The sequence below is a fragment of the Capra hircus genome, chromosome 8, assembly GCF_001704415.2.
Source record: "Capra hircus breed San Clemente chromosome 8, ASM170441v1, whole genome shotgun sequence".
Classification (NCBI taxonomy): Eukaryota; Metazoa; Chordata; class Mammalia; order Artiodactyla; family Bovidae; genus Capra; species Capra hircus.
In genome coordinates, this window is record NC_030815.1 from 83,000,258 (window position 1) to 83,018,009 (window position 17,752).

Genomic DNA, 17,752 nt, shown 5'->3' on the forward strand with positions numbered 1-17,752 from the left:
GCCCTGCTGCCTCCCCTCCACATCCTCCTGACTCCAGCCTGAAGTGAGGTGCTTGGACGGCCAGCGACACTGCCCACATGTCCCAGGTGTGGAGGCTCTTAGGATTTGTGTAGTAAAGCGAGTGGGAAAGGAAGAAAGCAAGTTATTGAAAAGAAATCTTTATTGTTAAATACAACACAAAAGTGCAAAACTTTATTGTAACCGCCACCTAAGTCAAGGAACCTATTTCCCCAGGAGGCTGTCCATGTGATCCTGCCAATCACAGCCTGCCCTCCTTCTAAGGAGTACTCCCTCTACTAAGGAGTACTATCCTTACTTAGAGGAAGCACTGCCCAAGGAGGCAAACCTTAGTGATAAGGCTCTGCCCTTTACCTGAATGTCCTTTAAGTCTGAAGGGTCCCCCTCTACCTTTGTTGCAGAACCTGGGTAACTTGAGGAAATGAGCATTTCTTGAGTAACTGCTATGTGCTGTCTTATAATTGTCTCATCACTTGTCAGGGAACAGGAAGAGACATCCATCTTCCATGCTCCCTAGCTAGTATTTGGGATGGGATGGGATGAAAATATTTGGGCGGAATGGGATGAAAAGATGAAGGAGAAAGAAGATTCGGTCCCCAAGCTGTGTTCTTTCTATACACCCCTGAAATTTCCAGTTAATGTTACTAGTCCCTTGGGCAAAGCTGCGAAGAGAAGGTCAGGAAAGGCCAGAAGATACATGTGCCCTGTTGGAGCCAAAGGACCACATGGGGTGTGCTCTGTGTTTAGCTACTCCCTGGGGTGAGGTGGTGCCCATGGCAATGCCACACTGTGACACATTCTCCTAAAACATTTGAAGTACTCTTAGAAAGCTTTGGGGCTTCCCAGGTGGTGCTAGGGGTAAAGAACCCGTCTGCCAGTGCAGGAGACATAAGAGACATGGGTTCGACCCCTGAGTCGGGAAGATCCCCTGGAGGAGGGCATGGCAACCCACTCCAGTATTCTTGCCTGGAGAATCCCATGGGCAGAAGAGCCTGGTGGGCTACAGTCCTTAGGGTCGCAAAGGGTTGGACATGACTGAAGCGACTTAGCACGCATGTAGAAAGCTTTAATAGGTCTCCTGCACAGGTGGTGATGGCGAGTCTTGGGAGGGCACGAGGCTAGGTTCAGGGCTGCTGGCAAGGTGCTGGTGGAGACAGGGGCAGAAGCTTGGCTCTCCTAGGGGCCTCATGATGCCTAAAGTCTGAAGTGCTCCAGGAGCCTCTGCTGGCCCAGGCTACCTCTGCCCATCTCCTGTTGCTCTGGAAGAGCCTTTTCCTTGGCCATAGGTTTCCCAGGACCCAAGGCAGTAGGGCTTTCCCCAACCAAACCACAAACGCTCTCTAAACTATCACAGCTTCACCACGGGTGAAACTGGCCCCACAGTGTGGGGAAAGCACCAACTGCCTTGTTTCTTTGCAAAAATGTGGCCCCATTTCAGAAGGCTGACTTGGGAGCATCGTTGGGGAACACCTGTCATGAGAATAGAGTGGCATCAACTTATTCATAGGAAAAGGTCAGCGTTCATTCCAGTCCCAAAGAAAGGCAATGCCAAAGAATGTTCAAAGTGAAAGTTAAGTCACTCAGTCGTGTCCAACTCTGTGTGTGACCCCATGGACTGTAGCCTACCATGCTCCTCCGTCCACGGGATTTTCCAGGCAAGAGTACTGGAGTGAGTTGCCATTTCCTTCTCCAGGGGATCTTCCTGACCCAGGGATTGAACCCCGGTCTCCCACATTGTAGGCAGATGCTTTACCATCTGAGCCACCAGGGAACTACCGCACAATTGCACTCATCTCACATGCTAGCAAAGTAATGCTCAAGATTCTCTAAGCCAGGCTTCAGCAGTACATGAAAGCTGAATTTAGAGAAGGCAGGGAAACCAGAGATCAAACTGCCAACATCCACTGGATCATAGGAAAAGCAAGACAGTTCCAGAAGAACACCTGCTTCATTGAAGACACTAAAGCCTTTGACTGTGCGGATCACAATAAACTGTGGAAAATTCTTAGAGATGGGAATACCAGACCACCTGACCTGCCTCCTGAGAAACCTGTACGCAGGTCAAGAAGCAATAGCTAGAACTGGACATGGAACAACAGACTGGTTCCAAATAGGAAAAGGAGTATGTCAAGGCTGTATATTGTCACCCTGCTTATTTAACTTCTATGCAGAGTACATCATGAGAAATGCTGGGCTGGATGAAGCACAAGCTGGAATTAAGATTGCAGGGAGAAACATCAGTAACCTCAGATATGCAGATGACAGCACCCTTATGGCAGAAAGTGCAGAAGAACTAAAGAGCCTCTTGATGAAAGTGAAAGAGAGTGAGAAAGCTAGCTTAAAACTCAACATTCAAAAAACTAAGATCACGGCATCTGGTCCCATCACTTCACGGCAAATAGGTGGGAAAACAATGGACACAGTGACAGACTTTATTTTCTTGGGCTCCAAAGTCACTGCAGATGGTGACCGCAGCCACGAAAATAAAAGACTCCTTGGAAGAAAAGCTATGACAAACTTAGACAGCATATTAAAAAGCAGAGACATTACTTTGCCAACAAAGCTCCATATAGTCAAAGCTATGGTTTTTTCCAGAAGTTATGTATGGATATGAGAGATGGACCATAAAGAAGGCTGAATGTCAAAGAATTGATGCTTTTGAACTATGGTGTTGGAGAAGACTCTTGAGAATCCCTTGGACTGCAAGGAGATCAAACCAGTCCATCCTAAAGGAAATCCGTCTTGAATATTCATTGGAGGGACTGGTGCTGAAGCTGAAGTTCCAATACTTTGGCCACCTGATATGAAGAACTAACTCATTGGAAAAGACCCTGATGGTGGGAAAGATAGAAGGCAAAAGGAGAATGGGATGACAGAGGATGAGATGGTTGGATGGCATCACCGACTTGATGGACACGAGTTTGAGCAGGCTCCCGGAGATGGTGAAGGACAGGGAGGCCTGGCATGCTGCTGTCCATGGGGTCACAAAGAGTCAGACATGACTGAGCGACTGAACTGAACTGAACTGAACTGAACTGAACTTACACATAAGTCCCTCAGGGGTTTCTGAGAGTTCTCAAAAAAGAGGAGTATTTTCTCCAGAATAGCCACCCTGCCAGAGGCACCAAGGATACCTCCAGTCGGGGTGTACACAACCCAGCCCCAGGGGACCTCACTCACCTGGATGAACCACCTGCATAGCTGTGTCGGTGGCTCTGGTCGGCGCTTCACCTACCCGCTCAGATAGGAGAGCAGCACTAGAGCGTCAGAGAGGAAAACAACATGCCTGAGGTAAGTCCTATATTCTTGGCAGTGCAAAATGATCAGAAGGAGAGTGTTCTGGTGAGAAGGGAAAGTTAGAGTGAAAGTGAGCGGGGGAGCCAAAGAGACGTTCAGTGAGCGGAGTGGCATGCTTGGGAGAAAGGAAGCCGGAGAAATGCAGAAGCCAGGTGGCCCAGCAAAGAAAGTGGAGACCTAGGGTCCTATGACTAGCGTGGAAAGACCTCCTTCAGGGATTTTCACTGAGGATCCCGAAGGCCCAGAACAGGGCCTGGAATGACTGGAGAACAGGCTTCTTCAGAGCACACGTCTAGGGGGCACCCTCCAGTGCATCTGTGTGACCGGCACCCCTGGACGCTCAGCCAGGGAGGGCTTGTCTACAAAGTCTTCAAAATCTTGTTTCAGGGAGACAGAGGAATCTGCTCCCGTCAGATAGTCACAAGGTGTCTAATGTAAGAAAGCGTAAAGAATGCTAGCCACTTGGAATTGCACCACTGCCACAGAGGGGGTGCCAGCTTGGTCCTTCTCCCAACCCAGTCATCCAGGTAGCCTACAGGAAGTCCCAGCTCTGACTTTGGGCTGAGATCTCAATACCCACGGGAAGAATGAGGCAAAAACTCCTATGCTACGAGGCTGAGGCGTGGGCCTGAGGAAACAGGTTTAAATTGCATCTTGAGAAAATTTCCGATGGTAAGCGCTGTGCTGTCCAGGGGCGACCTCTGGAGATCTAGTCCCTGCGGATCCCGAGCCAGATTAAAAGTCGGTCTAGAAAGGTCAGAGCCCGGGACATCCAACCATCACTAGAAAAGGGGGGGAGACAGACGGAGTTGTATTTACAACACCAGAACCTGTGTTAGGGGGTTACTGGATACTACAGGGCCTAGTTTAATTTGCTGGCTGGAGAAAAGACCCCAAGTTTCATGCTGTTTAAAAGTGGACAAATATGGGGTTGGCCAGACAGAAACACTCTGAAAGGCAGGAGTGAGCTAGGGTGGCCGCTAGTCATCATGTTCCGGTCCCCACTCCTGTCTGCCAAAGCTGAATGAATACTCAGCTGCTACTTGAGGATGTGCCAATCACTGGTCTGCCTAGGCTTAGGGATGGAGAACACAGGATGGGCAAACTCCCTGTGGCTGCTACACGGATAAGCCAGGGCCAGGCAGGAAGGCTGGCCTGAAGTCCGAGTCCCCCACTTTCATAAGGATAAGCCTTGTTCTCAGGGTTAGCCCCCGCTGCCTCCTATATTAATGAAACCTTTCCTTCGTGCCCTTCCTCTGCCAGCTGGGGCTTGGACCAGAGTAAAACAAGGTGAGAGCACAATACTCACTTCTCAGTCTACTGCTGTTTCCGTGACATTGCCCAGTGAAGCTGTGTTTGAACCTAATCAGCAGTTCGCAACCGGGGCGGCACTGCCTCCTGAAAGTGGCTGAAAATGTGTATTGGGAGCGGCAGGGGGTGGGTGGGTGGGCTGGGTTACCCAATGGGTGGGAACACTACTGGCATTTAGTAGGAGGAGCAGGTGGGGGAGGTTTGCAAGGAATGCCAGACTGGCTACATTCTCTGGAGTTCTACACAAGGAAGAATTGTCTGCCTGAAAAGTCATTTTGTTTTACATGGAGAAGCAAACCCACCATGAGAACCACTGTCTGTCTCAAAGTGAAAAAATGCACAAACCCTACTGCCTTCCCCTTTCTTCCTATTCCCACCCAAAGTCTCTTCTCATTTAAACTGATGATATAAGAATCAGAGGGGCCATAGCCAGGGTCCCACCCTGCAGGAGGCCTCCTTACCTGGGCATCTCAGTGTGGATAGAGCACCCGTCATCCAGAAGCATGTCAAAGCCATGCAGACTTGCTAGCAAAGAAATGAGACACAGTTGAGACAAGGCAGAGACCAGATGTGCTTCAGGGGCAGGGTGGAGGGATTTCCGTTCCACGTGGATGGGGCCAGGTTCCCCATTGAGGGAGATGGGGTGATCTGTTGAGAGGAATCTGAAAGAGTTTCCCAGAGCCCATATGCTCCTCCAGTAAGCAAGAAGATGGTGAGACTATATATGATAAAGGAGTACATTATGCTAACCACTTAGAAGACAAAATGCCCCAAATCTGAATAATGGGGCAGCTCAAAGACTGGACTATGCATAGCAGGGAGGGATGGTGACTGAACCCATGGCACTGACCGGGGTCAGTGCTGTCCAGTTAGTTCACCCGCTCAGCAGTGTCACAACAGCAGCTGCCGATGTGGTGCAGAGGGAGTACAGAGGACTGTGTGTGTGACAGTTCTTTTCAAAAGCATTAAGGCAATATTCTAATTTTTTAATTAAACATAATATATATGGCTCTTAGTATGTACCAGGTGCTTGTTCTAAGTAATTAACAAATGTTAAATCCTCATACAACCATATATTTTAATTTTTTAATTAAACATAATATATATGGCTCTTAGTATGTACCAGGTGCTTGTTCTAAGCAATGAACAAATATTAAATCCTCAAACAACCGTGTTAGATATTGTCATTCTGGCCCAAATCACACAGCTAATAAGCGGCAGAGCAAAGGTTTACACCCCGTCTGGGTCCAGCATCCATGCTCTAGACTATTATTAACCAAGCTCCTTTTTGATGCAATGTACATCAAAAGCTTTAAGATTTTGCATGTCCCTGACCTAGAAATGCCTTTTAAAAGAATTTAACCTAAGGAAATAAGCAGCACCACCCAGGAAGAATTTACATATGAGAATATTCATGCAGTGGTAAACCAGAACTACCTACACACCAAGGGTTACTTAAGTCAGGGCATTCTACAGAGAAGTTTTTGGAGAATTCCTCCCACTCACTGCCTCTCAATGTACTCCCAGCTGCACTTAAGACCCAAAAGTGGAGGAAAAGAAAGCAATGGTGGATATTATGCTCCACACTGGCACCAGGCCCCATACTAAGGCACAATCACGTACTTTGGTCTCTTTTAATCCAAACACCACGCACTTACTAGTCCAGTTTTATGGATGAACAAAGTGAGAGCCAGGAGGCAGATAAAGGATCCACAGAATAAATGGTAGAGCTCATTTCAGAACGCACATTGCTGACTGCCCTTTCCATACCAACCTGCTATTTCAATATGAAGGGGCCTTCTCAACTAAATCATTTCAGCACTCTGCCTTGATCACTCTCAAGAGAATCTCAGTGTGTGAATTTCTCCCTTCGGAAGCCAAATGGTCTGGCCTCTTTAAAAATTCACCATTATACTTGTATGGAATTATGCTCTAGGGTCCAAAAATGGCAGAGACTGAAAGATGATCATCTGCTATCAAAAACTGGTCTTTACCCAATTAAGAGAAAATTATCTTAAGTGCATAAAAATTAATTTATTGAATCCTAAAGGAAAGCAATCCTGAATACTCATTGGAAGGACTGATGCTGAAGCTGAAGTTCCAAGACTTTGGCCACCTGATGTGAAGAGTTGACTCCCAACAATAAAAATTAAATTATTGAAAACTAGGTGCCGAATGCCACTTGGAGCACGTCCCATGCATTATCCAACTCAATTCTCATTATAATTGTTAAGGTGAAAATTCTCTTATTCCCGTTTTAAGTAGAGGTGTTTAGTGAATTGTCCATGTGGTAAATGAAAACTGGACAGTGGTCAACAACAGAGAAAGAAAGCAAGAATCTACAGGGCTAGGGTCTCAGAGGCTGGGTGCTCACACTGCACAGCCCTGGAAGACACGGCTGCTCCCACGAGAAACAGGCACGTCCTCTAGTTCCATCCAGAGCCAAGCCTCAGAGCCTGACTGCCAAGCCTGCCCCCTTCACGCTCACATATCTTGAGCTGCTTGGCCAATGTCACCTGAGTTCCAGTGGGTCAGCAGGAGGGCACACAACTCAGGGTAAACCATGGAGGAGCAGGCAGACGTGGCAAAGCCTACAAACTGCTCTTTGAGGGCAGTGGTATGCAGGAGTTTGGATGAGAAGACCAGTCCCTTGACTTTGTACTTTGAAAACTCATACCCTAGCACAAATCAAAACTAAGTTCTTGGGGAACTGGACAGCACCCCTTAACAGGACAGGTTCCTACATCCTACACGTAACCTCTGCATGATGATGTGGGCAATTAGGCTTTTTAGGATTCTGCCCTGCAAGAGACCAAGAGGGAAGGCAGGTAATTAGCTGTGGATGGTGTCGTTGGTTATACACTGGGATATCAAGTGCTCCAGCACTGGTCCTGCCTTTACTTAGCACTTTAATCCAGACCTTGGCAGGTAAAATGAAGGGGCTACAGTGTGTGACCCACGAGGCTCCAAGGGTCTGACTTACATGTGTCTTTTCCTTAGAAGTTTTCAGAAGGGTCAAACCTTTACATGACTGAGCTGGTTAGTGGGCATCTGTAGAGTGAGTTCATATCAGGAGCCCCCTCACTTGCTTACTGTCCTATCCTGAGGAAGATATTAGAGACTAAACAGTATGCCCCCAAATTATTAAGTTGAAGTCCTTCCACCCAATACCTCAGAATGGAACCGTATCTGGGGACAGTGACTTTAAAGAGGTAATGAAGTTAAAATGAGGCCATTAAGATAGACCCTAATCCAACCTGATTCATACGATAAGAAATGGGGGACAGGCAGAGGGGCACCAGGGATTGGAGGGCTCAGAGAGAGGCATCAGAAGAGAGGAAGAGAAACCACCCAGCTAACACCCTGACCCTGGGATTTCTAACCTCTATAACTGTAACAAAGTAAATTTCTGTTAAGCCGCCCAGACCACATCCTAACAAACTAATACTGCAGAGGGTTCGATCCACTTTACACTTTAACCACAGCTTACCATGATTCAGAATGATAAGTGAGCAAAAAATTCAAAAGGCTCTTTGGTTAATACTTTTAATGATATGATTATAATTATACAACTTCCATTATTCAACATTTTGTATAAAACCAGTTTACAATACACAAATGTGACAATATGTATCAAACTACATAGATATGCCAAGTTTACAGGCCATTATGAAGCTTTATCTTAAAAATACCTTCAGGAAAATAAACATTCATTCAGCCAGTTCTCTCAGCTTTATAAAATATGATTAGAAATATACATTTTACTTAAAAAAATCAAGACAATGATTGATCAAATATTGATTAATCAGTTACATTTTAAAACCTTTAATAATCTATACATGAGTGCAGGTTAGATAAAAGTCTGCAAATCATTGATATAAAACTGCAGTAATATAATCAGATGAACATATTTGCTGACAGTTAATTCTACTGGGCAATTAAGGAGGTAATTTCCTACACAGTATAGGTGAACTGTCCAGTCGATTAAACACATCTGTAGTATTTCCGTGTAGGGACATGGAGAATACCCAGATTTAAGCGAAAAGGGAGAGCAGCAGCTAGACTCACAGGACAGTTTCGAGGGGAGAAAACTGTTACAGAATTAAAACAGACTTTTAAAGTTGCTTTTTGCTTTCCAAAATGCAATTACTAGCTTAAAAAATGTATGAAGAGAAGCAGCTATGCTACTTTCTGACAAACATCAAAGGAGCGCAATGCTCATTTGTCAAGCAAAGGAAAGGCTCCCAGAGCTCTTTGCATAACGCGGCCCAGAATGCCTGATGGTCCGAACAGCTCACCGAAGCATCTCACACTCCCAAGGGCAGACACATCGCCTCATGAGAACACTTGGGAACTCTTTTAGATTTTGTCTGGGCCCAAGAGGTAGAAATCACCCCTGTGAGAGGTGGAAGAGGGTAGGGAAGCAAGTGGGTAGGGGACAGGCTAAGAGAATCAAGTTTAGAACAGAAAAATTCTGGAGACCAGAAGAGCAGTGTGCCACTTAGATGCAGCTACATTTTGACAAGTAAGGCTACTTGATTTATTGAGGCACTGCTCAGGATCCATCCCTCTCCATTCGCAGGTTAGAGGGATTTCTAGTTTTTCTTTAGGATTACAAAATGGAAGTCTGTTCACACATCTAGGTACCCAGTTTGGCAGATATTCTTTTGGACAGTCCCTGACTGTTGATGATCTGAGCCCCCAGAAAGCTTCAAGGGCACCTAAAAATATTCATTTCTAATTTTTATCCCAATGGAAACTCTCTTGGTGTATTTTCAAAGCTGTTTAAGGCTCTCAGGTTAAAGAAATCTCTCCATATCTGACATGCCCTATTTCATATTCCATACCAAGATCGTATACAAGAAATTAAAAATGAGATTCTGAGAAGATTCTTGGGTGTGCTGAAGTTTCAGCTGGGGACAGGAGGAAGAGTCTTTTATTCATAGCAGGAAGAACTTTCCATCAGTCAGACCCAGAGACTTCCTAGATTCTCAATATCCCCTTAACAACGTGCTATACAATCCATCTGAAGCACTATCCCAAGTTGTGTGTTCCAAGGAATGTTTCTTAACAAATCACTAGTTTGCTATGACTACTTTCAGTGAGCCTGTCAAAAACAAGGATTTTTAGAAAGAACCACAGTGATAGCAACTCTAGCTGGAAAACTTGAGCAGCCACACAAAAAGTCAATTTGTAAAACAAAAAGTACATTGAAGCCCAAATTTTTCACTCTTGGCCAAAACATAAAGACGGCTTATTCACTGTGAGGGAGACAGCATTTACTTGTTCTGATCAGCAAGAATGGTTCAGATGGAAGTTTGATTTTCATAACTGCTGGGATCAGTTATGTAGGAAATGGCCTTTAAAGGTATAAAGGGAAGAAGAGTTGCCCTGAGAATTCAGTGTTTTATACCTGGGCACAGCTTGAATATTTAGTATCTCCCAGAACAACACAGCAAACACAAAGTTTCTTTTCCCACTCAAAGCTTCATCAAGAGCTGTCTTCCCTCAGGTAAGCGGGTCTTTGTATTTACGAACTTTCAGGGACAGAAAACCACCATTTTTCTGAGGTCTGGTCCTGATGTTTAGAACCTGGCATGGCCCTACCGCATGGTGCCCAATGAGGAGGAGCTGCTTGTTTGATCAAAACGATGGCATCTTCCATCTCCCCTCAAAACTAGGCAAACTTATAATTTACTCCAAGACAGTAGATACCATAAGAGACCCACAGTCTTCTAATTACTTTTTACATTGAACAGACTTTAATCTGCTTATTCCAACCACTCATTATTCTTTGTAACTATATTAAGAAGGCAGCTTTTCAAAAATGGAATTGCCTACTGACCTGATGCATTCATCTTGTAAAGAATGTGAAGGCATTTTGCCTTTCAATATATCTCCTCATTCTCGAAACTAGGATAGCCAAACACTGGGTAACAATAACTAAATCATTCACTTATGGAAGTAACCAAGGTGATTATAAATATTCTTTTATTTTGGGGCCCTGTTTCTTTTTAGCAGCAAATAAATTGTTTTGTGATTGCTTTACATTACAGACTGTTGTGTTTCTGTGGGATTGAGGGGAGAAGGCACTCTGCAAAGAGTTATTAGTTGTATTCCCTAACCGAAGGCAACAGTGAGTTTCTTATTTACAAATAAAGAAATCTAGATGCAAATAACCATGAGTGAAACCAAAAGGCCTGAGGCCATTAACATAACAACAACAAAAATTCACAATGCTACAGAGAAAGACCCTAACAAAATAACCTTTTTAAAAAGTCGTCATTGTTTGGGATCACTGTTTCCAGGGGAAACACCAACAGTGTGGGGTTTTTTCCTGTGTGGAAGTATGACTTTAATTTGTATGACTGGGTAACCAAATAGTGGGCAGCCTTGACATTCTTCAGACTCAAAGTGACACAAATAAGAATAACTTACAACAATTTTCCAACTCTGAAGCTAGTCTCTCTTCCTGAGTCTTCTAAAGCTACTACTAACATTCTCTTAATAGGTTTAGGTTACCAAAGTACCAATTTGTATTACAACATGCAACAGTCTTTAAATGTGGTTTTCACAGATTCTTGTTAATAAAGCACTCTTTGGTGGAAGACAAGCAGCTTGGGTACTTAACAGAGTTAACATTACAACAGTATTACAAATATTAAAGTGAAGATGATTAAACCAAATAGTATCAAATCACAGAAAGTACCATTTCAGTAATGCTTGTTTTATCTTTATAAATTTTGACACAGGGTGAACAGCAAATAAATAAGTAAAAAACCTCCATCAGATCTTCAATTCTTCTGAAGGCCAGCAGCTAAAATGATTGCCATCACAGGGACATACGTGCACCACACAGACTAGTCAGCTCTCCTGATAACAGAAGGCTTTGATATTTACACCTGAGACTAATTTACAACAGCTTTTTGTGTTCAAGACATTTCTATAGGAGAGTTGGGCCCTCTTCAAGTCATTCACTTGCACCCAAGCTCATGTAGTTATTTAAATTCCAGTGGACATTTTCTTCATTGAATAAACTTGTTAGGTGGAAAGCAGCTAAGGCTTTTGCAATTTTTTTTTTTTTTCCCAAATAAATTGTGCTAAAGTCCTGTTGTAGTTTTCTGTTCCTAGAGTCTTCTTTCAGTTCTGGTCACAGGTTTTTACTTAACGCAAGACTGTTTTAGTCCTTGAAATGGAGGGACTACAGGGGAAAAAAAAAAGGATTTTACCATGAAGGCTTTTAAGTGTCCCATACGTAGTTATCAAAGACAAGGAAGGCAACATAATAAAAATATTGACATGCTAAAAAGGATACACTTGTATAATTCTTTAATGACAGATACTTTGGAAAAGACAGTACAATATCAACCATAAAGTAAAGACAAACAGGAGAGAAAAGGCAGAGCAGAAAAGTTTCAGTTCTGCAAAAAATTAAAAAACAATAAACAACAATAAAAAAAGAAGGGAGGGCAAAAGCAGCCGAGCAATGAGAGTACCAGAATGCCATCAAGGGCATTTGTTGCAAAGCATTCCTTTTCCTTCCTTCTCTCTGAGGAATCAGGCTGTGGGGAAAGTGGGAAAGAACGAAAAGATAAAGAAGTGTTACTTGATTATTTCCAAAGGCAGAATCTGGTTACAGAAAAAGCCAGGGCACTGCAAGCCGTTTCCAGTTTAGCAGAGTGCAGCCGGCACCCGGCACCTGCTCCCGCCTTGCTCCACACCGCCGCACAGCTGCAAGGGGACAGCCGCCAACCCTTTTCTGTATGTGGGTCAACTGATCTACGTTGATCTTCACCCTACCTCCCTTCTTTCCATCCCCAAGAGATCACTGTAACTTTCAACTAAACAGCGACTTTCAGAGGACGACTGAAGCAAAAGGAAAGAGAGAAACCGATTCCCGTCTGGAGGTGACCCTCACTTAGATGGTGATGAGGTTCTATCAGAGCAGCTCATCTGAATCAATCACTTAGTTTTCCGAGACCCCAAGAGAGTACTGAGTATAAAGGTCCAGGTCAGTTTGGGAAGCCAAGTGGGAAGATATCTGAAATTTCAAAGGAAGATTAATAATTTAAAAGAACAGAGGTAACCAGCAGGAAAGAATATTTAGATACAACATTCTGGGGCTCCTACAGTGACACAGTTTTTAAAGACAATGGCAGTAACAAAAATTAAAGCCCAGAGGTGATGGAATAGACACCGAGATCTGAGACTCTAAGGACAAGAAGCATTGAAAGGCATGATGATGGCAAACTTCACAAACGAGAAGACTTAAAAAGCCAAAGTCTGAAATGCAGCTACTCCCAACTGAAAGGCCTGTGAGGAGACTCATGGCTTCAGAGGCTGAGGAAAGAGTCTGAGTATTTATCTTCCTCCAAAATATAAATAGGCACAAAAAATAAGCAGAAAGTGATGGTTCCCAATGATGTAACTTAGAACAAAAAAGGCACTTGTACATGACAATTATCTTAGAAAACAAATGAAGTTATGATTTCTTTTGAAAAGGAAATGAACTAAAGACAGACCCAAAGAAACAACATATGCTTACAGAAACATGCACTCAATGGGTGAGCTGTGTGAAGACATGAACCAAACCGAATGACATCAAATGAGCTGGCTAAAAGTTCTCAATCAGAGGCTTGATGATGAAATGTTTGAGATCCATTCTAAAAGAACTTTTCAGACAGTCCATACGAGAACACTGAAAAACAGGTCAATTCTATTTAGCTGGTTCTTCAGTGGATTTAGCAATTATTAAAAGAGAGATATTAAAATTGGTTTCTAGCTCTAACAGGAAGTGGGGGGTATAGAAGTCCATTAATTTACTTCTCTGGATTTAAGAAAGGGGATGAGGAAGGTGCCACACAGACTCCCCTTAGCACTCCATCTGCCGCCAGACACGCCAGTGTTTCCATGCCTGAACTGTCATGGTTGTGCCAGAGCAGAGCTTAACACTCATGATTTACGTTTAGATGTGGCCAGTGTTCAGCGGATACATGGGAGAATAATCACCTGCCATGAGAGACACATGGTGGCAATTCTTCCCAACAACAAATATTTATGACAACATTCATAAGGATTTTTCAGTCTCCAAATGACTACTTTTTTAGCGTGTTTGTGCAGAAGTTCTTCAAAGAGGTACAGCCTCTCAATAAACTGTCAAAAGTCAAAAGAGCCAAATCAACAGAAAATGACTTTGGGTGAGGTGTTCATCCTGGAAGCCTCTAAGAGTAGAACAGAACACAGAAATGAAAGGTCAAGTTCTGTGGCACAATAGAGATGATAACACACAGACAACATCTCAACCTGCAAGAGAGAGGACCTCGCAAATGGGAGTAACAGCAGACGGTCAGCCCTGGTGCCTTGAAAGTGTTTATTAATGTACACGGAAATGGGGTACTATTTTATATGTGTATATATGTGTGTACTGCTGTTCCAAGAAAAGATTTCTATTCAATACTTTAAAATTAGTTAACCATCTTAGCTCATATTATTTTGTCCTGAATCAGTTATCCTCCAACCAAAAACGAGTACTATCCTATAGGATAAAAGTACAGGCTACAGCTTGGGTGCCTGACACCCATTATTTCCTAGAAGCAGGAGTGGGACTGTACATAATGCATTTGCCTTTCTCTTCTGAGCTGCACGTGGTCGCAGTTAAGGTGATGTCAAAACAGGCCAAAGCCAGGCAAGAGGCAAAGGAGATCTGGCATGGAGGGAGGGCGTGGTTAAAAGCACTATGAAACCCAGCTGACTCCTGTTGTTTTCCTTCTATGCCCCTCCAAATCTCTGAAAGTCCATTTCAGAATTTAAAAGAAGCCTTTGGTTTTCAGCACTATCCCAATTGCCTGAAAACTGCTTTGGGCTGTTTAAATACTCAAATTACTCAGTCTGAGCTCTACTTTAAAGTCCTCAAAGCAACAAGTCGAGGGACCTCAGGCAGATGCTCACTGCAGTCAGGAACCACCTCTGCTGAAAAGCACAAGTTTAGATCACTAGACAAGACCTAGATGGAAAAACTGCCATCCGGCCACACCCTAAGAGGAGTGTGGTGAGGCCCGGCATGTACAGCCCCGGCTTCGGGACTCTAGTCATCTCATCTGAAACCTGGAGAGCACCATCCGGGAAAGCAGAAAGCAGAATTAAATGTGCAAAACACACCTGGCTGTGATGGAAGTCTGAAAAGAATATGTCCGTTCCAAATATGTCTAACTATCAGCAGCAGCAGGCCTCTTACTTAAATTTTTAATAATTTACATAAAAGTGTCAAAGTTAAAAAACTCCCATTTCCCCTCATTTATTATAGAAAAGTTAGAAAAAAAGAAAATGATAAGAAAAAAAACTCCCCAACTGTTCTACCAACCAGAAGAACTCGTATTATAAGCATATTTTCCTTTTATCTTGGAGAAGAAAATAGCTACCCACTCCAGTATTCCTGTCTGGAGAATTCCATGGATAAAGGAACCTGGCGGGCTATAGTCTATGAGGTCCCAAAGAGTCGGACACAACTGAATGACTAACACACACACACACACAAATATTTAGGTTTATAAATATGTATATACCTTTATACATATATAAAACACATTTTACATTTATAAAATTAAAGCAATATTTTGTAAGTTTTATGTGTAGCCCTTTTCACTTATTGCTCCATAAGCAGTTAACCCAGGTCATTAACTTTTCTTTGAAAACATGACTCTCAATTCATTTGGCAGAATTCATCAATCATTTCTTATTTCTTACTATTATAAAAAAAATTCTGGTATTATGTTATAATGTACCTAAACTCTTGACTTTTTTGTCAGCATTTCTCTAATATTCTTCTCAATGGAATTAAAGAGTATTTGATACCTTCCCTAATGAAAAGTTTTAAACCCTAAAATCATGAATCAATGCCCAATTCTCAAACACTTGTTTGGAGGCACTATCACATTGTTAGCTAAATAAAAGTTTGTAGTAAAAACTGTACAAAAGATTCCGCAAAGAGAAACAGTGGCAGAACTGAACAATTTCTTAAAACAGCAAAACACACAGGGCACTCAGATTGTCAGTAAGTCCCTCAGGACATAGGCTGCCGGGGGGCTGCACCAGAAACCACCTCAGCGCTGAAGGCCACGGCAGGCCCAAAGCCTCAAAGGTCTGAGAGCAGAGAAGTTAAAAAGTAGCAAGGAAAACTGTGGAGAACATTCCAAAGCCTGGTGCGGATTATCTTAGGCCGCTTGTGATCTCTGTAAGACAACACTGTTGTGCCTCATGGGTTGCCAGCTCTAGGCAAAGATACATAAACACAAAAAAGGTGCCTCCCTATCCATCCTGAGATGATGGGAAGTGGGCAATCTGGTCTCTCCTAAAAGGGAATCTGATTTTGGAATATGCTGAAATGTCTCGGATCATGATAAACATCCAAAGACAACGGTGAGTGATGGATTTGGTCACAGAACATGTCCATTTTCTTGTCAGAGTGTATACTAATGAAGGAAGTGCAAGATGCTAGGCCGGAAAGGGAAAGAGCCACCCCTCTGGGGGTAGACTGTGACCAAGAGGACAGTTACTAGGTAGAGAAGGTTCCCAAACTCTCAAGAGTTCTCATTTCTCCACCACTTATGTGCAACTAATTCTCCAACAATTATGATGAGTCCGATATATAGACAGAAAGATTTCCTCTAAGTCCTGACAGAGAGCTTTGGAAGTTCTCAATTTAAGAACTCAGAAGGACACAACATTCTCAACTTTCCCGTATTATGACCCAGAGACCACATTTCCAATGTTAAGAATGACCTCTGAAAAACAAAACATAACCGTAAATTAAAATGGTTCAGATTTTCTCAGATGATGAACAAGTCAAACATTTTTGATTAATTTCCCATCACTGGGACTTTGCTTTCTCCTGTCTTCATTTCTATTTCCAGAAGATTAAACTGGAAAGCCAATATCTGAAACACTTCAGAAGAGTAGGGTTCTTTTCTCACCTTTTAAAACTGCTTTTTCTTGAAGCAGATCTGGTGGTTCTTTTAGTAATGCCTGCACTGCCAGAAATGTTAGGTTCAGATGTTTTACAGCTCTGAACACTGGACTGAAGAATTACTCTGAAAACAGTTGGAAAAAAAGAACATTATATTCACTGAAACAATTTGCAAATACTTGACAGAGGAGGGCATTTTTGCACTTTAGTGCAAATTACTTTCTTGAGAACTGATAGAATTTTCCATAAACAAATTTGTCAAAAAAAAAAGAAAAACCTGAAACACACTCTTACATCAAGTTCTTTTGAAATAAAGTATCTCATTTCCCTATGAAGGTTTACACAAAGATAACCAGAAAACTTTGTTTTCGAAAATTAATCATCTGGCATGTCAAGCAATTCCCACACCAAAGAAATCAATCAGAAAGACAAATTTCTGTGCCCCAAAGTAAAATCAGATTCTCAGAATTCTAGTCATGAAACAAGAAATCATTTTAAAACCCTAATTCTAAAGACTATGAATATAAACATATACACAGTATTCACTCTTCAAAGATGGAAGAACAAGCAATAGTACTCAAGTCAGCTTGAATCAAACTGAAGTCTAATTCATGTTTTTTATAACATTTCAAATTTTAAAAAGATGTTCAAAGCAAGTTTTTAAAATCTGGATTATAACTACCTACTAAGTCATCAACTACCATTAAAATGAAATTGTTTTAATTTTGTGAAACTTTATTTAATTAGACTCTAGACATCTCAAGGAACTGATACCTATGGGAGTAGACTGCTCAGGAGGCAAATCAGAAAGAACCCCTCAGATAAAGCCCACACAGAATACCTGCTCAGAAGTACAGGGTGTTTTAAATTTCCCCATTGAACTGTCATAGGGACAACAGCAGAAAACACCAAAAAATTTTATAAGCAATTGTTTTCTTCAAGAGATAATGACTAAAACACTGAACTTAATACATACACATTTATACATAGTCAACTTATAGTTATCTGTGACAGAAAACACTATAAAAAGTTTTATCCTCATATATCCAAACATATAGGTGAGACAGCCAACAACAACTTCTGAGAACCCAGCTCCTGTGTAAGAAGAAACCTTTACAACTAACTAGCAGTCGGTCCTACCTCCTATGCCTGTGTTAACACCAC

At 42.6% G+C, this 17,752-nt stretch overlaps 1 protein-coding gene across 6 annotated transcripts in view; it reads right to left on the bottom strand.

The window, feature by feature from the left end:
• Positions 3,008 to 17,752, bottom strand: part of CDC14B (cell division cycle 14B) — a 127,005-nt gene continuing 112,260 nt past the window's right edge. For 2 of the 6 annotated variants that reach the window (XM_018052484.1, XM_005684149.3), the window contains exons 13-14: positions 16,596 to 16,712; positions 8,159 to 11,827 (exon numbers count right to left, since the gene is read on the bottom strand). In XM_018052484.1, the coding sequence (XP_017907973.1) occupies positions 11,791 to 11,827; positions 16,596 to 16,712 (154 nt within the window). In that variant the 3' untranslated portion in view covers positions 8,159 to 11,790. Of the gene's footprint in view, positions 4,098 to 5,087; positions 5,152 to 8,158; positions 11,828 to 16,595; positions 16,713 to 17,752 lie in introns of those variants that run through there. The other 4 variants (XM_018052488.1, XM_018052486.1, XM_018052485.1 and 1 more) reach the window with 3 other exon arrangements.